Here is a 23,086-nt window from a genome sequence, read left to right on the forward strand (position 1 = left end):
AGTTCTGGGGGTGCGGGGAAAGCTATACTTTCCGCGGACTTACTCCGCCTTTTGCGTCCTTTTCTCCCTGCTGTTCTAAATCCCTTCATTTGGAGAAGTTGACTACTACCTATCGCATTGCCCTACACGACTGATACAGTCAATTTCAGCCCTCAAGTAGTCATGAAATCTTGGCCAAGCTAACATTGGAATAAAACATGAGCTACAGCGGAATTATCACGGGGCTGAGCCGGAGAGGCTGTACATCCTGTCGGAAGTGTGTGCTTGGAGGAAAGAGTGTCCTTCAGCAAGCATCCTTGGTCAAGAGAGGACTGCTGACGGAGAGCTATGCGCGGGGGCCATCAGGTGTAAGTATTCTCTATCTAAGAACAAGGAAATAACAGTATTTATCTGACCGTATTGCTTTCGATATAGCCGCCCTTGATTGAGTCCACAGTTGGGGACCATTTCGCCAAGATTGTCGCGGAATGCGGAGATAGAACAGCGTGAGAACCGGGACGCAAAATTGGAGAATTAAGACTGGAAATATTAACTATACTGTCCAGTGTTATCTCGAGACACCAAAAAGATCGAGCTACGTATGCCTCCTTGGACACAAGAAGCAATGCCCTCGCCCGGGGGCTGGAATCACTGGGCGTTGTGAAGGGGGAGCGGGTTGGAGTCATGCTTGGGAACTCGATTGAATACGCTGTGGTACGTTGCGTGTCCCTAAAAATGGTTGAGAAGAGAAGAACAAGGCTTACATCCGTGAGCAGGCAACATATGCGTTATTCAAACTTGGCGCCGTCTTGGTAAGTCAGTCCGCTCATTGTAGTAAGCGACATTGTATCTAATCATTTGATAGGTTCCGCTCAATCCGTCTTTCAATACTGCACAAGTGATTGCGGCCCTAGGTCACCTAGGATCCGGTCATCTTCTAATCAGTACAGAGTCCAACCTGCCCCGAAAACAACCGCGCAGTAATGTTCCCTTGCTCAACGACATTGTTGAAGACCTCCACAAGTCAAACCTGGAGTCCGCATTGGTCCCTTCTCTGAAGAACATCATTATGGTCGATAACTCTGAAGGCCGCGTGGATATATCTTCCTATAAAAGCTTGACGCCGTATGCATCTATTGTGTCCCAGCTTACTGCAGACGGCCGCCCACTTCCTCCCCAGAATCTCTCGCCGGATGAAACTGTGAATATCCAGTTCACGTCAGGAACCACATCAATGCCCAAGGCAGCATGCCTTACCCATCGCTCAATTCTAAATAATGGCTCTCAGATTGGCGATCGCATGCTTCTCACGCCGAATGATATTGTCTGTTGCCCACCACCGCTGTTCCATTGCTTCGGCGGTATATTAGGCTATATGGCAACAGCAACCCACGGCTCAGCCATCGTCTTCCCCAGTGAATCTTTCAATGCTCGGGCTGCACTAGAAGCTGTTCAAGAGGAGAAATGCACCGCGCTGCACGGTGTACCGACAATGTTCCTCGAGGAGTTGAGCATGATCGAGATGGGAGAAATCTCCAAGGAGGGATTCCAGTATCTTCGCACGGGAATCGCTGCTGGAAGCAGTATTCCTTCCGAGATCATGAAAAAACTACACAAGGTATTGAACCTGACCGAATTGACGATTTGTTATGGAATGACGGAAACAAGCCCCGTCTCGGCTATGACAACGACGGATGATCCCATCGATAAGCGGATCTACTCTGTCGGAAAACTCATGCCACATGTCGAGGCAAAGATTGTGGAACCGATGGACAAGAAAGAGATTCTCCCCATAGAGACACGGGGTGAGTTGGCAGTAAGCGGGTACCTGCTGATGAAGGAATACTGGGATGATCCAGAAAAGACCGCGCAGGTGATGATACCAGATGAGTCTGGAAAGTTGTGGATGCATGTGAGTCTAATCATCTATTATTTGTCTCAAGTAATGCGAATTTCTCTGAACTGTGCTTTTAGACTGGAGATGAAGCTTCCATGTCATCGGATGGATATATCACTATCACCGGACGGATCAAAGATCTGATTATCCGCGGTGGCGAGAATATACACCCCCTAGAGATCGAGAATTGCTTGCTAGCCAACGATAGCGTTGCAGATGTGTCTGTCGTTGGCGTCCCCGACGCGAGATATGGCGAGGCAGTGGCTGCCTTCGTTATTCCTCGGGACCACGGCTTAAAAACAGTCACTGCTGAGGATATTCAGCAATGGGTACGTGAGAAGCTTAGCAACCATCTTAGTAAGTTATAACCCAGACCTTGGGACTGCTGCATCCTTTCCATCGTTTGCAGCTGGTCTTCGGTCATCCTCAAAATTGCCATATAGACCGAGCTGATGTTTTACTTGCGTATAGTTCCGAAGTATGTCTTCTTTTTGGGCCCTTTGGAACCTTTCCCTAAGACAGCAAGTGGAAAAATCCAAAAGTTCAAGCTCAGGGAGAAGGCCATTGCACTTTTGACTAAGAGCGCTGCATAAATAGCGAGCATACAAGGCCGAGGCCTGACTTTGCATAGATTCTAATGGATGAGTGCCTGATTTCTGTACATACTTAGTTATTCAAGCCTTATTAGATAGAATTGTCGTATGATCAAGGTTAAATTAAGAGCCTGAATAGATACATTCATACTGTTGCCAGATTAAGATTCAAAGTAGAGTGTTCGCTCTGAAGTGAACCCTGGATCATCAGAAATGGACAACAGACAAGTACCAAGTGCAAGAGCCAGTAGTTGAAGCATAAACCTAGAAATGTTCTCATGGCAACATAGAGTTTTCCGCGATGGTGTCGGTGTGAGTACCTGCTTTCTTTCAGGATATCAAGTCGTGGTAGCCAGTGGCCATCGCGGACACTTTCAGACCTGCCACATCTTAATGACGAACACGAAGCTGTCGATGGGGTAGGTAGCTCGAAAGCAGTATCAAATCCCTCTTCTGTGGCTTTCAAGGGCGGGTCGTTTCAGAGATAGCGCAGTGATGTCAGTCAGACCAGCACGAGTAACATGTATAACATATCATGTAGCCAGTGAGCAAGCTTGCTGTAGCACACATCTCCAGGGCACGTGCAACGAGGTTTCTCTAAATCTAGAAATCCTGAATGCCTGTTTCTCCCTGGAGATTTGGGCGAGCGCCGTCCTCGCAAGTGCCGTCAACCACCCATTCAGGCTCCTCATCCTCGAAATACTGGTCTTGCTCATCCGAGTGATCATCATAGTCGTCATTTTGATCAACGGTCTCGTAATCGAAATCAGAGTCATTACCCTGCATGAAACGCAATCCCATCTCCCAGCGCCAGAGCCGCTCGCCTTCCTCCTTATTTGGGGGTATTTCATCACGGTCCTCAGCAAGGATCTCCCCATCTGGGCCGCGAGTATAGGTCATCATAGCGTTAGGGTCTGGGTTTGATATCGCGTCCATCTTGGCTTCAGATCGCAGGAGATCAGTCTCCAGGACGCCTGAAAACCCCTTGGCTCGCCCCTCGGCCTCTCTTTCTTGTGCTGTCTGGAACCGGCGGATGAGGCGATCGTATAATAACGGGTCTGCGGAGAAGTCGATTAGGATTAGCATTGTGTTTTCTTGTTCGCTCCTGTATGCAAAGCCAGCTGGCACCAGTAATAAACCAGGCCAGATAATTTGTAAAATGATTAACTGGCAATGGGAGAGAAGAGATCAGGCGGACCGGCTAGCTCAAGCCCCGCCGAGAAGTATTCTGGGTGCAAGTCCAGATACCGCTTGCGACGGTTTTTGACTGTGACAGCTTTTTGTGCGCTAGACGCATCTTTGGCCGTAAACCCAGAATCCTTGGGGAAATGTGGCATCTTTGGTGTGTTTCAGAGTGTGGAGATGGATAGGAGAGGAGAATGGAAGTTGGGAACGCGGAGCTCAGCGGCAAAAGTGCCTTCACCTCCGCAATAACTTTTTTCTCGTTGAAGAATATTTTGAGATGTATCTGCTTTGAACGTGTAAGTTGGGGATCTCATTCAAAATACCTTTTCATTATTCTATGGATGTTTTTTTGGCAATAAGGGGGAAAGGACACAGTTTCAGGTTGCTAACAAGCCTGCAGATGCGCTTTCTAGGTTGATTTCCCGTATATCCAGAACTGCATCAGCTGGAAATAATGTCCCCCCAGGACATGTTGCGGCACATTGATGCCCGGCGGTTCACTACCGGTGTGGTTTTGCTGATCCTGCTTGCCTTCTACTCGCCCCTTTCGAAGCTTGTCTTGTCTCCAACATATGGATCCTTCCCCGCGCATATCTTCCATAATTTTGGAGTGGCCATCTCCGGCGGAATCGGGTGGCTACTGAAGGACAAGATTCTCAAGCGCATGGGCCGTCTAGGTGGCTTTATGCTCCCTGTGTTGGCATTCTGGGTTCCGACTCTCCAGTACTTTATCAAGCAGCAAAGCTCTAAGATTGGCAACCCCACAGGCCCAGTGGTCACAGAACTTTGTGGTTACTACCCTCTGGTGCTGTTGACCGTCGCCTATGCCGGAAAGCAAATCCAGACTGCTTTGAGACTCGAAGCGCAGGGCGACGTGATAGTTGAGCATGTGCCCCTGATAGGTACATATATATTCTATTCGGCTGGCGACCACATTGCCCAATATGTTCTTTCATGGATTGTTGGGACCTCGGTTATTTTCACCAGAGTTGGCATGCAAATGCTTCTCGCGGCCTGTTACTCTGTGCTCATCCCATCAAAATGGCTAGTCCTGGCCATTCCCTCTATCATTTTCTCAGTGACTTCGAACGTACATTTCGCTGGAATTAGTGGTGTCAATTCCGCGATTGAGCACGAAGGTTATTCTCTTTTGGCACGACAGGAAGCTTACACTGGGTACATTTCTGTTTTGGAAAACCACAATGAAGGATTCCGAGTTATGCGCTGTGACCACAGTCTGCTTGGTGGACAGTGGACCAAGCTGGCACCAGGCTACCGACCTGAGGTGGATGACCCTATCTACGCAGTCTTTGCCATGCTCGAGGCTGTCCGTCTGGTTGAGCCGGATAATGGCGTTTCCCGCGTTGACGCAGACAGCAAGGCGTTAGTCATGTAAGAATTATGCAAAAAGGATCGATCGCCCAGTTTACTGACAGAAAATAGCGGTCTTGGAGTCGGCACAACACCCTCTGCGCTCATCAAACACGGCATTGAAACTACCATCGTCGAAATCGACCCTGTGGTGCACAAGTTCGCCACTCAATATTTCAACCTCCCGCCAAACCACATCTCCGTGATTGAAGATGCCGTAAAATTCGTCAAGAAGGCACAGTCCTCCCCGAATACACCCCAATATGACTACATCGTCCATGATGTATTCACTGGAGGCGCCGAGCCCGCCGATCTCTTCACATACGAGTTCCTGTCAGGCCTTCACTCGCTCCTCAAGGAAGACGGTGCCATTGCCATTGTGAGTTTCATCAAGGCAACAAGCCCCCCAAATCAACTCCAGACTAATGAATGGAACACAGAACTACGCCGGTGATGTGGCCCTCTACCCAACCGGTCTCGTCGTCCGCACCATCAATGCCGTTTTCCCATCTTGCCGCATCTTCCGCGAAGAACCCACTGGAGATGACGAAGATACCGACTTCACCAACCTGGTCCTTTTCTGCAAGAAGAGCTCTAACACACCGATTCAATTCCGTGACCCTGTCCCGGCTGACTTCCTGCGCAGCAAGTCTCGTGAAAGCTACCTTGTTCCCAAGCACGAACTCGACCCTGCCATCTTTGCCTCTTGGCCCAAGGGCGGTAGACCAATTTTGATTGCTAAGCAGGCCGGAAGATTGCACAAGTACCAGGATCGCAGTGCGATCAAGCACTGGTCTATCATGCGCAAGGTTATGCCTGATGCCGTGTGGGAGAACTGGTGAGTGTTGAAAGGGAGCTGAGTAAAATTCGAAGATCGAATATTACTCTTGCTCTGACTTTTATATTGTCTGTCTATATTAGAAGATCATAGGTACCAAATAATAGCAAACTAGCCTACAAAAACATCGCCTTTTAGATCTACTGAAAGGTACATACTTGCTGTTTCGTCCTTCGTATTGCTGGAAAGACACGTAGAATAACAAATCACAGACTTCATATTGGTATCATTATCTAACACCTGCCGACAAGCCAGGGAGCTCCATCCACTGTTAGAGTAAGCAACAGAGCAACTGTCTCCCCTTCACAAATTCAAAGGTCCCCCAAGAGCTCTTTCATCTCCATATATCAAACCACCCAGCCCATCACCAACAGTGAGAGTTCCGGCCTCTGTATTATGTACGCACAAAGAACTAAAATACAGTGAGAAAGAATAAATCAAGCCGAAGGACTGCCACGGGGACTGGAGCCAGGTTTCTTGACGAGGCCGGCGAAGAAGTTCGCCAGGGCTTGGTTGTGCGCTTTCTCGTCATTGCCAGCGGTGCCTGCATATGGGCTCTCTTTCTTTAGGGTTCGACTAGCCTCGCGGTCCTGGGGTAAAATTTAGCTATGTCCTGGGTTGGGGTGATGATGCCGCGCTGGACGGGTGCTTACCCGAAGCTTTTTCAACATATCATCGGCGTCCACTTGGATTCCGCCCATGTTGAACTGTACAGGGCCGATGTGGTCGTTGACTTTGCCTTCGTCGGCCATGGGAGACATCTCCAGTTGCGGGGTTGGCTGGTTTGAATTCTCCTTCTCATCCTTGGCTTTGAGATCCTCCAGTTTCTCCACTTGGGTTGCGAAGAATTCTTGGAGGTCGGTGGTCTCGACTTCGATCTTGGTCGTGTTGCCGTGGGGGTTGGATGTGCCTCGTTTAGGGTCATTGATGGTCAGTTCGAACATGGTCACTGCACTTGTGCCTTCTTCTGCTACGCCGTTCTCGCCCTGCTGGTTGTCGTCTGTGGATTGGTAGATTGACTCGGGAGACTCCTGAATCTCAATTGACCACGCCGTCGATACTCCCTCCATGTCAAATCCTTCCCGAATAATTCGGATCTTACCCCATGAGTCCCAGTTGGCTGGCACTAGAATCTTGTCTCGGTCGATCACATTATGCTTTAATGATTCTCTTTTCAAAAGAGAGTGTATACCCAGAGAAGAATGAATCAAGCCCTGAAGAGAGTTTGCAAGGAATGGGGTAGTATAGATGAGCGACGCGCCGTCTGTCTAGAGGTCAGAAAGAGCACAAATGGCCAAACACAGGATAATAACATCCTTACGCTTCAAGAGAATCGTTCTGAGGAATTGGAGAACGAAATCGAACTGCTCTTCGTGCCATCCGTGATCTTTCTCTAATTTCTCGATTTTATCCGCCTGAGAACGTCGCGAAGTAAAGTCAGCAAAGATTTACCAGCAATTGATCTCTGGATAAGAGTTTACATACCCCTTGGCAGACAACACACATTGGGATTCCGAGGCCCTCATCCCATTCACCGGGTCCTAGAGGTATTGTGACCGGACCGCTTGAGGTTGAAATGCCGCCTGCAGCCGCAGAGCTGGGATCAATTCCCCTTTTGCGATCGCGCCATTCCGTCATGGTCTCTTCCATAACGAATTTGGTTTCATCGTCAAGCGAAACGAGCACAGAACGTAGCAGACGGGTCCATTCTCTTAGCCTGCGAACCCACGTCCATGGGTCTGACCAGTCCATCAGAATGACAACCAGCGTTTCCGGGACGGACTTGGGGGTCAAAAGTGGTTTGAGGAGAGGTGCGAATGACGGAGAGGGCTCGGACAAGAGGTACGCCGAGACGCGTGCCAGGGTATCTGCGCGAGAGAAGCATCAGCATATGCCTGATCAAAGAGTGCATTCTCCGTGTACCTTCTTTATCAGCATCGAGGACATCTCGATATGTGTATCCAAGCGCAAATTGATTGGCAATTGGTGGTGTTTTCCCTTTACCTTTCCGCTTGTCGTTTACTAAGCTAGGGTCTGCAGAGGTGTCCGCGGAAAAAGTATCTAGAAATTCCCTCTGGCTGTCCGGCGTGCCACCTATGATCGAGCTATTAGCGACGGGTCCAAGATGAAAGACGAGACTAGAAATGAAGATGAGCGGCACTGGAAAGCTCGGATGAACTGGTACTAACCTAGCACTAGCAAGTTCTTCTCGGGTAAGCGCTTGCCGTTGGCAACAGTATCTAATAGAGAGGACCAAATGTTCTTCTTGGAGCCATCTTTGCTGGTTGGCCGACTGCTCGTCTTCCCGGGATTCGGACTGGAAGGCATCGTGTCAAGTCCCACCGTGCCTCAAAGGGCATTCACCCTTCCAAATGTCTGTCTCTACCGTAGTACAGCGGAAATATTGTTCGCGTGGAAATGTGGAGGCGGAGGGCTTGTAAGGCGAAGCAGCGTTGCGGGTCAGGGGAATCCCGAGGGAGATGGATAAATGTAGGCCCAAGTGAAACAACCCTAATCGCGAAGGGATCTCCGATTGCAAGTCACAAAAAAAGAGGAAGGTCTTTTTCTGGCACGTCGTTGAGCAGGGGGCTAGTTTGCATTGTAAAGGTGCGTCTCCGTAAACAATTGATTATTACGGTTCAGCGCGGGCTCCACATTTCTTTCTCTCCAACTTCTGCCACACCTTGAACTATTCTCCCGCGCACATTTCCCTCCATGAATTCTATTCGCCAGGTCCAGGCGCTCAATAAGCGCGAGCTTGAGCACGCGATGTAAGTAGAACTCATGTGAAGCTCCCGCAAAGCTCTTTTTCCCACTGACAGTCTTACGTTCCACCTATAGACCCCCAGAGGCATCATGGCATGCAGATTATCGCGACACAGCCTATATCTACATCGGAGGACTTCCATTTGATCTATCCGAAGGTGACATAATTGCGATTTTCTCACAGTATGGGGAACCGGTGCATGTCAACCTAGTCCGCGACAAGGAAACAGGCAAGAGCAAGGGATTTGCCTTTCTGAAATATGAGGACCAGCGCAGCACAGATCTTGCTGTGGATAACCTCGGTGGCGCAACTGTCATGGGCCGTTTGCTTCGAGTGGATCATGCGCGCTACAAGCGGAAGGACGACGAGGAAGAGCAGGACAATGTCGCCAAGCTAATGGGAGATCCCGGCGTCAGTGAGAACAAGAGCAAGGAGGACGACCGGAGGAGGGGAACCGCAATAGAAGAGAGGCGACCTATGCTGAAAGAGGAAAGGGAACTGGAAGAATTGATTCGGAACCACGACGAGGAAGACCCGATGAAGGAATTCCTCATTGAGGAGAAGAAAGAAGAGATCGCCACTGCAATCCAGCTGTGGAACAGCACCAAGAAGTCGTCTCGACGACGCGATGACAGCAGAGAACGATCAAGCCGGCATCACCGCCGACACCGTTCTCGTTCTCCTCGCGAGCGAAGACATAGAGATGATCGCTCTATGGATAGGGAGCGGCGATCTCGCCGTAGGTCATCCGAAAGAGGAGAAAAATCTAAAAAGGACCGCTCGCCGAGGAAATCGCGCTCGCCCGAACCCCGAAGACACCGGAGTGATCGGGATAGACATGATCGCCGCCATTGAAAGATAAATGAGAAATCGTTATAAAGGTTTCCAACGTTATCTACGGTGCTACACATATTTCTCGCCGAAATTCTCTCCTTGCAAATTGGGACACCCTGACCAAATAAGAGCGTTTCCCAGTCCAGAAAGCGATGCCATGATTCAAGCTTGATGCTGGCAAAGAGCTAGGTGCTGCAGACAAGGTGTTCGTTACTTGCTGGACGATAGACTACACCCTTGGTGTGACAGACCGGGGATTTTCCTTTTGTCAACCCAGATACCTTTTCCAGCCATCCCGCAGACAATACCTCTTTCCTTCCTCGCCATCTCGAAGCACAAATTTCTCCCAGCGCCCTTCTTTTCCAGATCCGACTACCAACAGAGTCTGGTCATCGCACCAGCCTATGAGGCCTTTTTGAGGCCGACCAAATGATGACCCGATCGGTGGCACATGCGCCGAGCCCTGGTTGGCTTGCTCACCAATCTCAAAATGTGCGTTGGCAAATGAATAAACATCCGAGAACACACGAGGAAGCAGGGGAATCTTGCCAAGGATTCCCCATTTGTAGCTAGGAGGTGTTTCCTCTAATGCTGGTGATGGTGATTGACTGCGACGAGTAACGGATTGCTGGTGGGGGATATCAAAGATGTGGAGAGTCGATTTGTCAGATGTAACTGCCAGCAAAGTATTGGACGGCGAAAAGGCAATTGAGAATATCACTGCGTGGTCAACACCGCGTCGCAATTCTGCTAGCTTCGTGCAATTTCCTGTAGCGAATATACGAACCAAAGTCCCCTGGATAGATGTTAATAACCCACCCATAGATGATCGCAGCCTAAGATAACTTACGGACTCACTTGCAGTCGCCAGCAAGTTCCCATCGGGACTTAGGGCCATAGCCCGCAATGGTGTGCTATGTGCAGGTATGATGCTGATGTTGCCGGTCTCCAGCTCTATCATTTGGACCTGGCCGGGAGACCGACCAGGGAAGGCCAGCACCTTGTTATCGAGACAGGCTAGCCCCAAAGGGTTATCGGAGGTTTCAAAGACTGAGAGTTTCTGGGGAGGGTTGGAGAATGCAAAGACATGGACGCTGTTCAATAAAACAGCGACGATTTTTGTTTTGGAGAGACGGACACCGAGCACGGAGGTGCGGAATTCAAGTGTGATGGCGGCTTTCTGTTTGGCATCGTCCCATATAACCAACTGGGGATATCTGTGAGCTTAGATGCTCACATTATGCTAGGGATAATTGCCTACCTTATTCTGTGGGAACTTGGGGTTCTTTCCACCACCGACAATGGCCAAGTAGTTCGACTGACCAAGCATTTCCGCTATCCCGATGCCTGCGTTGAAGTCTTAAGTGCAAATAAGCGAGTCAAGGTAAGTGACTTGATATTTTGTATATTCACAACGTGTAGATCAATCGCTTACCTCTCAAAACCTTGAGCTCGCAAGGGTTGGCGTTATATACTGTTCGGGTCGTTCATCAGCCTGGGTTCCATAGTTCATAATATGAGCTAGCTTCTCCCTAGGTTCTCCTAATAGCTAGATCAAGCGTTCCTCACCACAAAAACCCGTGTCCAAGCCCACTGAGAAGCAGCTGTTATCATGATTAAATGTTGCTGAGAGTGAATATGGCCCGGTGGACTCATCGATAGATTGGCGGGTATTCATTGCTGTATGTCAACGAAGCATAGGAAATAATTTCTTGATCAGATAGATCGATCTGGGTAGACTCTGTATAGTAAAGTCCTCAATCGGTAATAAATAGTTGATCTTAAGAATTTTTCCAGGTTCAAAGCTTCAAATGCTTGGATGTCTGAGATCATCCCCGAGCTTCTTAATCGATAAGAGCAATGCGGGCAAGATCCACATCGACGCCTCAGGCTGTGGATTATGTAATCATACGGTTGCCAGCAGAGACCCACTTTGATCAACCCCTGAGTTGCTGTTCGATGTGTTGCTGATGGGAATGAAGGCGATGTTGTAAATGGAAATAGGGGGAATACTCGGTAGATAATTGTCAATTTCCTGAATTCTTTTTTTTCTTTTTTCATTCACTCATCAATTGTGACTGATCGAAAGCTTTGTAGAAGTAAAAAGTAGCTGGAGAAGAAGAGCTGTCCCGTGATTGGCCACCTATTTGGGAAAGGGGGAAACACGAACTGTCTTTCCTCCCCCCCCCTACTCTCTCCAGACTCTCAGGAGAGGCAAGTTTCAAACCCTTCGTCTTCGTTGTTAATTCCTTGCTTTGGACTTCTTTCTCCCGCTACACTTCTTTAATCTTCCCTTTACTCACAATGTCGTCAGCCCTCAATGCGGTATGTACATTCCCCTTTTATTGGGAGCTTCCCGCCTTCTCTTAAAGCTTCCCAAGCTAATTGCATGCCCGTACTTGTTCCGGGTAGATCAAGATTCGTCGCAAGAAGAATGTCAAGAAGGGTATTCAATTCTGTTTGATGGTGTGCGGCGCCAGTGGAACAGGTATGCTTACAACGGATTACTCGAATTTCAGGGACTAACCGGATCCTCTTTTCCGCGACAGGTCGCACAACTTTTGTCAACACTCTCTGCGGCAAGCAGGTCCTAGAGGGCAAGGATGCCGATGATGCTGCCAATGCTCACCTTGAGGAAGGTGTACGCATCAAGCCCGTGACGGTCGGTCAGTTGAAATTGTCCCCCGCGCACGGCGCTTATATCAAGCTATCAATACTGATACCGGATGGCAGAGCTCGAGTTGGACGAGGAAGGAACCCGCATCTCCCTGACCATCGTCGATACCCCCGGATTCGGTGACCAGATTGACAACGAGGCTAGGCATGCACACACAGATACCCGACAGATGTTCATGGACTGACTTTTGGATAGCTTCGGCGAAATTGTCGGTTACCTTGAGCGCCAATACGATGATATTCTTGCAGAGGAGTCGCGAATTAAGCGTAACCCTCGATTCAGGGATAACCGAGTACACGTTCTGCTCTACTTCATCACACCCACCGGCCACGGTCTGCGTGAACTCGATATCGAATTGATGAAGCGCCTGTCTCCCCGTGTTAACGTCATTCCTGTCATTGGAAAGGCCGACTCGCTCACCCCCGCCGAATTGGCCGAGTCCAAGAAGCTGATCATGGAGGACATCGAACACTACCGCATTCCCGTCTACAACTTCCCCTACGACGTCGAGGAGGATGACGAGGACACTGTGGAGGAGAACGCCGAGCTCCGTGGACTGATGCCCTTCGCTATAGTCGGATCGGAAGACTTTGTTGAGATTGACAACCGGAAAGTGCGCGCGCGCCAGTACCCATGGGGTGTCGTTGAGGTTGAGAACCCTCGCCACTCAGACTTCCTGGCTGTCCGTAGCGCTCTGCTCCACAGCCACTTGGCTGATTTGAAGGAGATCACGCACGACTTCCTCTATGAGAACTACCGTACTGAGAAGCTCAGCAAGAGCGTCGATGGTGGCTCTGGGTATGTTTCTCCTTATACTAGAAATTTTATTATAATCCATCGGCTAACAAATGAACGAACAGTGGCTATGATTCTGCTATGAACCCCGAGGATCTTGCCTCCCAGTCTCACCGTCTCAAGGAAGAGCAGCTCCGCCGCGAGGAGGAGAAGCTCCGTGAGATTGAGATCAAGGTACAGCGTGAGATTGCCGAGAAGCGACAGGAGTTGTTGGCTCGCGAGAGCCAGCTCCGAGAGATCGAGGCTCGCATGCAGCGCGAGCAGCAAAGCCAGAACAATGCCAGCGAAGCAGCCAACGGAGAGGCCTAGATATACCCTGTCGACGATGCGGCTCATTCGACGGGGCGCCGGTTCGCAATGTGATACTCTACCAGCATGGACTTTTATGGCACCAACAAGTTGGCTTTTGTTTATGGGATAATATTGACTGTTTATTCATGTTAATGGCTTTTTTCTTCTTTTCTTCTTACCTCTGCGGGGATGGGCAACCTCAACTAGATTACGGCACTCCAGTCACGAATTGTGGGCGCAATGCTTCTCATTTCCAATGGGAGTCTGAACTATGTCGAGTTGGGAATGGTTCTTACCAGTTCCTGGAAACCCTATGCTCGATATATCTCCTCGCATTCAATCTGGTGACTGCCTCTTCTCTAGCACATGTTTTCCGCCGTGTCTAGGTCGTCCCATCTTTTTTTTCATTTCATCACATCCCAGCCGCCACCGTGCCATGTTGCCGCGTCATTTCTATTTCCTCCTCTTCTGCTTCCTCTCCTGTTCTTGTCCAAAGTCGCAGCGCAGCAATATTCCCTCTTCTCTTGTTTTTTTTTCGCGTTCGTGACTTCTTGTTCATTATCTATTTTTTTCTCCTCGCCTGTCTTCCTACCCCGATAGTAATTGAGGAAGAAAAAGTACCTGGCTAGCTCGCTTGCTCTCAATTTCTTGTTCAGCTACTGTAGCCGGTCACTGCGTACTATCTGTAGCAGCATGCTTTAGTTTGTGATATTACAGCTAAGCCGTCAAAGTATTTACATAGCTTGAAGATAGTATGTTAGGCTTGCTTGACCCTTCTGTGGCGACAGGAGATGTCCAGTTTAGGGCCTCACTAGCAAGGCGGTTAAGCTCTGCATAGTTAATCATTTGAAGATCTGGTCATACCATGGACGGATTAATGTGAGCCAATCATAAAGCTCCCAACAACTAGCAAATAGGTATGGGGGCGGTAAGACGGCTATATAGTATTGAGGCTTGAAATTTCGTTGCTTTGTGTGGATTATTTTCATTATGACTAGGATAGGAAAGTTGTAAAACGACCGTGAAACAAGATCAAATATCCATGATTGGAATTAATCACATTATAATACCAAGCTTAGGTCTACTGCAATTATCCTCATCTGAAATGCAATAGTGCCATTCACATCAATGAGATTGTTAAGTATAACAGACAAAGATGCCTCAAACCCAAAACGATACAAGTAGAACGAAGATGTCTTAAAGAACATTTGGAAGGAAACAAAGAGAGCCATCGGGAGATAGAAAGAGCTAAAGAAGAAAGGTAAAAAATTTTAGAAAGAAGAAAAAAAAGGAGCCAATGCAATAGCAAGAACTGAAAAGAAAAGAAACGCAGCAAAAAGCAAGAAAGCAGACACGCAAGAAGTGGTATTTGCGCTCCATTGTACATTGCGTAGAAAAGACGGGGAAACCCCCATTTGTTGTAATTGGTGTTGAGGAAAGGGAGAGATAGGTGTTTGCGAAGTAGATGTGGATGATCGGTCAGTTGCAGAGACAACACAGTACATACAGCCACGGCTTTGCGAGTATGATGAGATGACACATGTAGTGAAGGACGGGTGTCATTAAGAACTTTCGGAAGATAAGTGCTTAATGATCTGTGGAAAGAGATGCGGGCGACAACGTCAAAGCGGCGATGTCAAGCAGGGGCTGATTGTGGTATGTACCCGTTGAACATTAGGCGGCGGCTGGCTGCGGCTTGTTCGTCCAGAAATCTAAACTGGCAACAGTGTCATAGCCTCGGTCATCTTCATAGGCGTAGATAATCTACCAGATTTAGTCAGCGCTTGATCAGTGAAAAAGAACTCCCAGAGAAAAACCCCGGGAAGAAAAATATGGAAGTAACATACCTCGCGGGTGGAACTGTGTAACATGCGAATGTTCTTGCCGGTCATAAGGTGTGTCAATTCACTTGTTTCAACGTGTCGAATTTCGACAAAGTTAGGTTCGAACGCCAGAATGTAAGGGTAGGACAGTGCGAATGCGTTCGGGTTGCCCTCCCAGGCGATCTTCCAGTCCGGACGAGCTCGCCACCCATTGCGGTTGACGAAGAATGAGAAATCACTGTAGTTGAGTAGGAACTCGCCATTCATACGCTCAATATGAATAGGTTTGACATTCTCCTTTCGTGCCACGAAGTCAAGAGACGTGTCGGCCTGGTCAAGGAGAGATTGGGTCTCTGTTGTTTCTAGACTGACCACCTCAAAGCCACGTGCACAACCAACACATAGAGTAGAACGCAGGAAGTGGATGGAAGAAGACTCGGCAGGGATATAGTATTCCTTAGTGAAAGTGTTAGTGCGAAGTGAAGCATGAACATGGAAGAGAGAAATACGAACCTTGAATGGCTTGAGAGTATCCTGACCACCCTGGAACATTTTGCTGACAGCAGACTTCTTCTTTCCCTTTGCCAGATTGTCCATCGGCTCGTAGACCTTGATTGTACTTGATAGCGCCGATGTTTTGACTGAACAAACAAGATGACGACCCAGACCAATGCCTGCCTTGAAAAAGTTCGCATGGCCCTGAATTTTCTTCGGCCGTTTTGCCATGCTGTTCTGGCCCTCGACATAATCGAGAGCATCCATGGGATAAGAGGAAAGCGTTTTGTTTGCCAGAACCAATAGCAGCTGGTACTCTTCTAAAGTGTCTATTTGAGTGACTTGCGTAGCCTCTAGAACCTTTCTTGGTTTGGCTGTTTTGTCTTTAGGCCAGCGTTCTGAGACAAATATGCCATTATCAGTCCCGTAGACTAACTTCCGGCCTCCATCTGGTGGCAGTTAGTGAGTGACACGAGTTGAATTAGAACTTTTTTGACGTACCAATCGGAACAAGACAATTGATTCGGTTGACCGCTGCGAAAAAGCCCTCGCTCAGGATCGTCTTGTTGTAGAAATTGCTGTTCCGCTCCCACAGTTTGTGTTGTTGCTGTTCTACCGCTTCGATAAACTTTCGTCGCGTGGCGACGTTTGTGGCATAGAGAGTCTGCTCGTAACCACCCTTGCCGAGATGCCTGAAAGTGATAGGCAGTCCACCATCTTTGGCAGGAGGGGGATTGTTGATGACAGTCTTGTTTGACAGGAGACTGGATGAAGGTCTTTTGGCAATCCCTAGTCGTGGGATGACCTCTTCCATCTGAGCGATTACTAACAGTTCTAAAGGAATGGGCTTCCTATAAACTCGAGATTCCTCGCGTTTATTCACCATTTTGACGCGAACGAGCAGGACGGCATGATCAAAGAGATACGCGGTAACATCGGAGCTGTCGGCTGTGGTTTTCTTAAATGACATCTTCATGAGCATTTGTCGATTTTCTTCTGTGAGCTTCAAATCAACATAGTCCGCAGAGTTGAACTTCAGCGCAGCGTTCAATTGGACCAAATTGAAATGGTTCTCCGCTTTTCCACTTTCAGTATTGACGCGCGAAAGGAAGTCCTTGATCAGCTTGATGGCCTTCGGAATATCTTCTTTGTCGGGGTTGCCATCCGCACTGTTTTTGTAAACACCTTCAAGCAAAAGCGGGTATCTTGCAAGACGAGTTGTAGGCTTCGTCAAATAACCGTTCAGTTCCAGCTTCCGGGATTCCTTGAGACGTTCCGTGTCTTCGACAAATTTCGCAAAGGCTGGGTTCGATGATTTCTCCTTCTCAAACTCATACTTTCCGTATAGTTGGTTGGCACCATATTTGATGAAAGGGTCGAAATTAGGGACATGTTGACAGAAGATGTCGCCAATGGTGTGAACGACCTGGCTCTCCTTCTGTCGAGCATTCAGGGCTTCACATAGAGCGCTGTTGACCTTGAGGACCTCTAAGCAGTTGCCAAACACGGTTCGAATAAACTTCTCACGCCGGTGTTCTGGAATTGGCGAGTGAGTGGTAGTTCCAGCAGCGCGCAATGGTCGCATCCAGAAATCCCGCAAATATTCTAAATCCTTGACGAAATCACGCTCGGTGTACATGAGCTCAAAGATAACCTCCTGCCTTTTCTTCTCGTGGTCATCAACCGAGTCCGAGACCTCCTTGGGCACCGTACTAATCCACAGCTTTTGGTTATCATTGTCGTCATCATCATCCGGGGGTAGAGCAGTCTTGGATTCCGATGTTCCCAGTACCGGCTGAGGTTTCAGATTCAACCTGGCTTGCTGCTCCAGTCGTCGCGGACAAGCAATAGAATAGCAGAGAGTGTCCCGGTTGCAAGTGGGAGAATAACATTCAGTCAGGAGAGTGAAAACTCCGTTAACCTCGATCGTCGACTTGTCTTCTCCCATTGTTTCCTTGAACTGATAGACCTCTCCGGGTGCGTCGCGAAGACGGTGGTCATATGTGACATCGTGGAAGAATTTCTGAGCATCCAGCGCACGGCCGAGCAAGAGAGCGAGGTTGCGATCATTGGTTCTGATAATAGAAGCTATCAAGTCCACCGAATCAGTACCCGAAAACGCATTTTGATACGAAAGGCCGTTCTTCTGTCGTTCGCCGAGTGAAATCTTCTCCCTGAAAATCTCAGCAACAAGAGAAAGCAGAGCAGGATATACCACCGGAACCTTTCGCTGCGAATCCCTAGAAACTAGGGTAACCTTGCCGCCGGAGCCCTGTGTGGCTTGGCTTTGAACGCTCATTGTCCGATCGGGCGCAACAGTGGATGCCATAGACATAGTCCGAGATCTCTGCGATCCATCGCTTGGCTGACGAGATGCAACAAATTCATCGGGACTGGGCTGCATCGAGTCATGCCTTATTGGAATCTGCTGATCGTGACTTGACGGAGGTCTGCGGTGTGGAATTGACCTTCCGCTGTTCATGATATGCGGATCCCGATCAGATGACCAGGAAGTCATAGACATAGCTCGTTCGTTCCCATGCTTTTCTGGGACAGGACGGCCGAGCTGCGTGACCTGAGCTCCAGCATGATACTGTTCACGACGAGAAGCAGTGGCAGACGTGTGATTGAAGTTGCTTGGCGGAATCTGGTAAGGCGGCCCGCTTAGTTTTGCCATTGACCTTGACCGGGATGAATCGGAATTCAGCGCGGGAGGAGGCATAGCACGATTGAAATCCCTAGAGTCTAGGTATTGCGGAGCAGGGCTCGGTCTTGACTCGAGGCGTTGAGGTCGAGGATAGGCAGCAAAGCGTTGTTGGGTGCTAGGGTTGTGTCGAGGAGGCTGATGTGAAGACATTGTTGCCGAGGCCCCTGGACTGTAGGCCTGATACAGCCCGGACGGCTGGGGTGGAGGATATCCATTTGGTGGTGCCGACGGCGGTCCGTGTCCATTTGGCATTTGCCGTGTTGGCGGCGGCGGCGGTCTCTGAAATTGGGGTTGTGCGACATGCGATGACATGGTGTGAGCGCGACCCTGGGCGAATTGCGGAGTCTGTGAATTCATTGTATGGGACCGTCCTGCAGGCGGTGCGCCTCCAAATATGTCAGAATACGCTGCATCCCGCTGCGTAGACGAGGCGGGTCCGTGAGGCCGGTAATTCCGGCTACGCTGGCCCCCCAAATCCGCCATTTTCGCGAAATATCAGCGATCAAGGATGAGTGGCGGTTGTTTAATCAGATACGCAAGGTATATCTATGCCGGGGTGCGAAGAAGGCGAAAGGGGTATCCGGGTTGATCGTGGAGAGCGTTCAGGGCGTCGCAATAGGTCTGTTCAAGATCGTAGACCACGGGAGAAACGATAGAGGTGGAACGGGAGAGAAAATTTCCGTAGGCAATAACCTCGAAAGAAATAATAGATTGTCTCAAAGCACTGATGGGACTCAATATTCCATAACTCCCCTCAGTTCGGATGGGGAATTCAAAGGCGATATCAAAGCGGTACTAATGGAAAAGCGCCAGGAGCCGTGAGCGCAACTAAGTCAGGGCTCCTTTCGATTTCATGCCCTCAGCATCCTCCGAGATTTGAGGTCAGGAGTGAGAGTAGAGGAGTTGTTGAAGGTGGGGGTGATAATTGGATGTTGAAAATGCAGTAATAAACTGGGGGAGGGGGGGGGAGGGACCCAGGAGAACGAGGATGGCGAAGGTGACGGCGAGGCCGGTATGGTAATTTCAGTACACAGACTCCTAATCTGCCGTTCATAGGGCTTTTAGGAGTGACATCTGAAATACAGTGGGTATGGTATCGTCACCGCCCATGACCAGACAATGGCGTGGACTACGGCGGGCGAAGTGGCCATGTGGAACACCCAAAACCCCGACACCTCCAGCCGTCAACAGCCCGAACTTCTCCCTGCGCTTGATCTTGTATCAAACAGGACCCATTTTCTTCTTATATTTCCCCCGTGTAATTTGCAAGATTAGTCTTGCCCCACCATCACTATGGCAGACAGCGAGCTTGCGCCCAAGTTTGCTCCGTTCTTCTCCTTCGTGAGTTCAAGGTTCCGCGACCACTGGGGTTCATAGACTAACAGGCTTCCTATACTAGGCAGGCATTGCCGCTGCAGTGGGTTCATTCCAACCTGGTTCCGACTAGACAATACACTAACAGTTCCCTATAGATGATCTTCGGTTGTACGTGAAATACCTCTCATGGATGGAGCTAGCTCTCCAAGGATATAACGATGAAGGCATTGGCAGTCGCTGGGGCGGTTAAGAACCTCCTTAAGGACGTCAGGGAAGTCCTTACACTTATAATGGATAGCATATCATCGCTAGAGAAATCGTGGTACCGTGAGAGGCCACAGTGGGCTATGAACCGGTTACAATGGTTCTTATCGGTGCAGTGGTTCCCATGGGGCCTGTTGCAACACTTGAGGGCCCTCTTACGGTACTGCGATATCTCTGGCGATGACAATGACATCATTTATAAGCGTAAGGACTTCCTTGACGTCCTTAAGGGGGTTCTTAAACGCGCCGGCGACTGCCGATGCCTTCAGTTATATCTATGTTCTAGGTATTTGGACAAACAGCTTACAATCTCACAGCGGCAGGAGCAGCTTATGGCACAGCGAAGTCTGGCATTGGAATTGCAGGTGTGGGAACCTACAGGGCCGATCTCATCATGAAGGTAAGAACCGTTTCTCTAGGTTCCGTGATGGACAGGACGGTAGCTAACTGAGTTCATGACTGCAGTCCCTCATTCCCGTTGTTATGTCCGGTATCATTGCAGTTTACGGTCTCGTTATCGCCGTCCTTATCGCTGGAGCAATGGGACCAGGAAGCAATGAGAGCTTGTACACGTACGTTTCGAAAGTTGGGTGGATGTGGAGCTTGGCACAAGCTAATGATGCACAGAGGCTTCATGCATCTTGCCGCTGGAATGTCAGTTGGTCTTACGGGTGTGGCGGCTGGTTATACAATTGGAGTTGTGGGCGATGCAGTAAGGACCCTATATGCGCGGCAACGTGAGAGGACTATTAAGTCCTAACAACTACTCTAGGGTGTTCGGGCATACATGCAGCAGTCTCGGGTCTACGTGGGAATGATTCTCATACTGATTTTCGGCGAAGTTCTTGGGCTTTATGGGTATGTTTCTGAGTCGGGGTTCTTTCAGATTACCTTTACTAACATGGTCAGCTTGATTGTTGGTTTGATTCTAAACTCGAAGTCTTGAGCGCTGGGCAATTCCATACGCCGACTCATTCAACAACACTTTTTCGTCTGCTACCGGTCATCCTGGGCTCGAACAGACACCATTTTTGATATATGTGTACCAACAACGTAACCAGGACAGATAATGGCCATGGAAACTGGATCGAGATATGGACCGACTGGTTTCTGAATCGAATACATTCTTATTTCCGGTGTACAATAAAAGGATCTTACATAGGTTCGGGTCAAATCAAAGCTAAGAGCTTACTCAGTCCGGTTTATCACCGTAGTTTCTTTCCCGTCCAGCCCCGCCTCCCATAGCAAATACGTCAGAGAACTTTCATTCTTACAACTCTTTGCCCCGCGATTTTTCCGAAACCCTAGATTCTTTCAAACCTTCGAACCTCGATGTTCTTTATGATCTGAAATCCGGAATCGAGCTGTGTTGCCGATTGGTGGCGCGCTAACGGGGTCTCCATACACGTTTTTTTCCCTTTTACCACGACATGATCTTTGACCATTCTAATGGCAACCGGAGCAGTGCAACATTCGCCTAATGAGGCGCCAGGAACCATGGTATTTCCCAAGGTAAATGGAAACCTGCATCACAGGGACAAGCAACTCGTCGAGTCTTTCCGTCCTCCTCCGCGATCCTCGAACCCATTTCTCATCACCGAGCGCCAGGACGAGAAGCAACTGTGCATCTCGTCAAGGAGTCTGCGCGTGAGCGATTTTGTGCTCGTCAAGACTCTTGGAACTGGTTAGCGCGTGGCCGAACCCATATTTCTCTTACAGGAGTCGCATCTGACGGTTCATGCTTTTCTCATTGTATAGGCACTTTCGCTCGGGTGTGGCTCGCAAGGTTAAAAGACCAAAAGGACAAGAGCAAAGTATATGCGTTGAAAATTCTTCGAAAGGCGGACGGTAAGCGCCACTTTGTCTAACGTTGTGCGTGGCGAGGGACAACTTGTGCTGATTGCGACTGGAAAGTGATCAAACTCAAGCAAGTGGAACATGTGCGCAACGAGCGGAAGGCCCTCGCAGCGGTCATTGACCACCCTTTCATCACCACCTTGATTGCATCATTCTCGGATGAGAAATGCCTCTATATGCTGGTATGGCAACTTGTTTTTTTGGAATACGAAATATGTCTTGATTGATCACAGGATGCTGACGAATTGTCAGCTGGACTATTGTCCTGGAGGTGAAATATTCACATATCTACGACGACAACGACGCTTTAGCGAAGAAGTCTCGACTATCTATGCCGCCGAAATAACAATGACAATCGAGTTCTTGCACGATGTACATGGAATTGCCTACCGAGATCTCAAACCGGAGAATATCCTGTTGGATGCCGATGGTCACCTCAAGCTTGTTGACTTCGGGTTTGCGAAGCAAGTCGATAATCGCGAGACATACACATTATGTGGCACACCGGAATACCTAGCTCCGGAGGTCATTCAAAACAGCGGCCATGGACTTGCAGTGGACTGGTGGGCTCTTGGGATCTTGATCTACGAATTCTTGGTCGGACAGCCTCCTTTCTGGGACCAGAACCCTATGCGCATCTACGAGCAGATCATCGAAGGTCGTCTACGCTTCCCACCGAATATGCCACCTGCAGCTCAGAACATCATCTCCCTACTCTGTAAAACAAACCCGTCGGAGCGACTGGGCCACATCTCTGGTGGCTCGACTCGAGTCAAGTCCCATCCGTTCTTTCAAGGCATCATCTGGGATGATTTGTTTTATCGCCGGGTGAAAGGACCTATACTTCCCCGCCTATCCCACCCCGCGGACACGGGTAACTTTGAAGAATATCCGGATCCCCCCGACCTCAGAAACACGAACATTTACACGGAGGATCTGAAGAAGAAGTATGAGGTATTATTCAGTGACTTCTGAAAGACTTGTTTCCAATTACGGCCTATCAAGCTCGCACCCCAACCTTCATTTTTCCGGCATTCTCAAATGACGGCCATTTCTCTATAACCCCCACGGGACCCCCACGGCACGCGCCCCGAATGCTTCTCCGCTCAGAGGCCGCACTCACGAATGATCGCGATCATTCTCGCCAATCTCACCTTTCGCTTTCAGATACGATCCCATGACAGTTCTTGGTATGTATGTCTGTGGCGAATCTCTCGGAGAGTATCACACCCCTCGCCATGCTATTCAACCGGTCTCACCGCCACCATTTGACCTTCCCTTCCCACATATCCACACCCGTGGACAACGATATGAAGACCATCCCGGGTAGTATCTTTTTTTTTCTTTTTTACTTCTTCTTTTTTTCATATACACTTCCCTTTCGCAAAAACCTTGT

The 23,086-nt window shown here is 49.1% G+C and overlaps 10 protein-coding genes across 10 annotated transcripts; 6 read left to right on the forward strand and 4 right to left on the reverse strand.

The window, feature by feature from the left end:
• Positions 1-197: 197 nt before the first annotated feature.
• LCP9604111_7369 (uncharacterized protein) lies at positions 198-2,469 on the forward strand (the record flags this gene model as incomplete). The annotated part of the gene is made up of 7 exons (XM_039075393.1): positions 198-347; positions 415-485; positions 546-693; positions 756-791; positions 845-1,891; positions 1,954-2,233; positions 2,348-2,469. The coding sequence occupies 7 exons, from the start codon at positions 198-200 to the stop codon at positions 2,467-2,469; spliced, it is 1,854 nt and encodes a 617-aa protein (XP_038926760.1).
• Positions 2,470-3,072: 603 nt separating this feature from the next.
• Positions 3,073-3,806, reverse strand: LCP9604111_7370 (uncharacterized protein; the record flags this gene model as incomplete). The annotated part of the gene is made up of 2 exons (XM_039075395.1): positions 3,073-3,527; positions 3,668-3,806. The coding sequence occupies 2 exons, from the start codon at positions 3,804-3,806 to the stop codon at positions 3,073-3,075; spliced, it is 594 nt and encodes a 197-aa protein (XP_038926761.1).
• Positions 3,807-4,108: 302 nt separating this feature from the next.
• On the forward strand, positions 4,109-5,867 carry LCP9604111_7371 (spermidine synthase; the record flags this gene model as incomplete). The annotated part of the gene is made up of 3 exons (XM_039075396.1): positions 4,109-5,046; positions 5,098-5,404; positions 5,466-5,867. 3 exons carry the CDS (start codon positions 4,109-4,111, stop codon positions 5,865-5,867), a joined length of 1,647 nt encoding a protein of 548 aa, XP_038926762.1.
• Positions 5,868-6,300: 433 nt separating this feature from the next.
• On the reverse strand, positions 6,301-8,191 carry LCP9604111_7372 (dynein family protein; the record flags this gene model as incomplete). The annotated part of the gene is made up of 6 exons (XM_039075397.1): positions 6,301-6,453; positions 6,517-7,127; positions 7,185-7,278; positions 7,349-7,731; positions 7,787-7,957; positions 8,053-8,191. The coding sequence occupies 6 exons, from the start codon at positions 8,189-8,191 to the stop codon at positions 6,301-6,303; spliced, it is 1,551 nt and encodes a 516-aa protein (XP_038926763.1).
• Positions 8,192-8,578: 387 nt separating this feature from the next.
• On the forward strand, positions 8,579-9,485 carry LCP9604111_7373 (IST3 family RNA-binding protein; the record flags this gene model as incomplete). Its single annotated transcript, XM_039075398.1, has 2 exons — positions 8,579-8,634; positions 8,705-9,485. The coding sequence occupies 2 exons, from the start codon at positions 8,579-8,581 to the stop codon at positions 9,483-9,485; spliced, it is 837 nt and encodes a 278-aa protein (XP_038926764.1).
• Positions 9,486-9,732: 247 nt separating this feature from the next.
• On the reverse strand, positions 9,733-11,142 carry LCP9604111_7374 (phosphatidylinositol-3,5-bisphosphate binding protein HSV2; the record flags this gene model as incomplete). Its single annotated transcript, XM_039075399.1, has 5 exons — positions 9,733-10,260; positions 10,315-10,671; positions 10,726-10,823; positions 10,900-10,938; positions 11,034-11,142. The coding sequence occupies 5 exons, from the start codon at positions 11,140-11,142 to the stop codon at positions 9,733-9,735; spliced, it is 1,131 nt and encodes a 376-aa protein (XP_038926765.1).
• Positions 11,143-11,768: 626 nt separating this feature from the next.
• Positions 11,769-13,245, forward strand: aspA (uncharacterized protein; the record flags this gene model as incomplete). Its single annotated transcript, XM_039075400.1, has 6 exons — positions 11,769-11,789; positions 11,877-11,952; positions 12,014-12,130; positions 12,198-12,285; positions 12,337-12,939; positions 13,002-13,245. The coding sequence occupies 6 exons, from the start codon at positions 11,769-11,771 to the stop codon at positions 13,243-13,245; spliced, it is 1,149 nt and encodes a 382-aa protein (XP_038926766.1).
• A 1,656-nt stretch (positions 13,246-14,901) lies between these two features.
• Positions 14,902-18,735, reverse strand: rom2 (putative Rho guanyl nucleotide exchange factor (Rom2); the record flags this gene model as incomplete). Its single annotated transcript, XM_039075401.1, has 4 exons — positions 14,902-14,991; positions 15,075-15,506; positions 15,564-15,994; positions 16,047-18,735. The coding sequence occupies 4 exons, from the start codon at positions 18,733-18,735 to the stop codon at positions 14,902-14,904; spliced, it is 3,642 nt and encodes a 1,213-aa protein (XP_038926767.1).
• An 810-nt stretch (positions 18,736-19,545) lies between these two features.
• On the forward strand, positions 19,546-20,779 carry LCP9604111_7377 (V-type proton ATPase proteolipid subunit; the record flags this gene model as incomplete). The annotated part of the gene is made up of 9 exons (XM_039075402.1): positions 19,546-19,593; positions 19,652-19,669; positions 19,725-19,737; positions 19,804-20,037; positions 20,151-20,233; positions 20,299-20,405; positions 20,461-20,545; positions 20,606-20,691; positions 20,743-20,779. The coding sequence occupies 9 exons, from the start codon at positions 19,546-19,548 to the stop codon at positions 20,777-20,779; spliced, it is 711 nt and encodes a 236-aa protein (XP_038926768.1).
• Positions 20,780-21,282: 503 nt separating this feature from the next.
• On the forward strand, positions 21,283-22,665 carry LCP9604111_7378 (cAMP-dependent protein kinase; the record flags this gene model as incomplete). Its single annotated transcript, XM_039075403.1, has 4 exons — positions 21,283-21,517; positions 21,592-21,681; positions 21,748-21,872; positions 21,943-22,665. The coding sequence occupies 4 exons, from the start codon at positions 21,283-21,285 to the stop codon at positions 22,663-22,665; spliced, it is 1,173 nt and encodes a 390-aa protein (XP_038926769.1).
• Positions 22,666-23,086: the final 421 nt, after the last annotated feature.

The sequence above is a fragment of the Penicillium roqueforti genome (assembly GCF_015533775.1).
Source record: "Penicillium roqueforti strain LCP96 04111 chromosome Unknown scaffold_22, whole genome shotgun sequence".
Taxonomy (NCBI): Eukaryota; Fungi; Ascomycota; class Eurotiomycetes; order Eurotiales; family Aspergillaceae; genus Penicillium; species Penicillium roqueforti.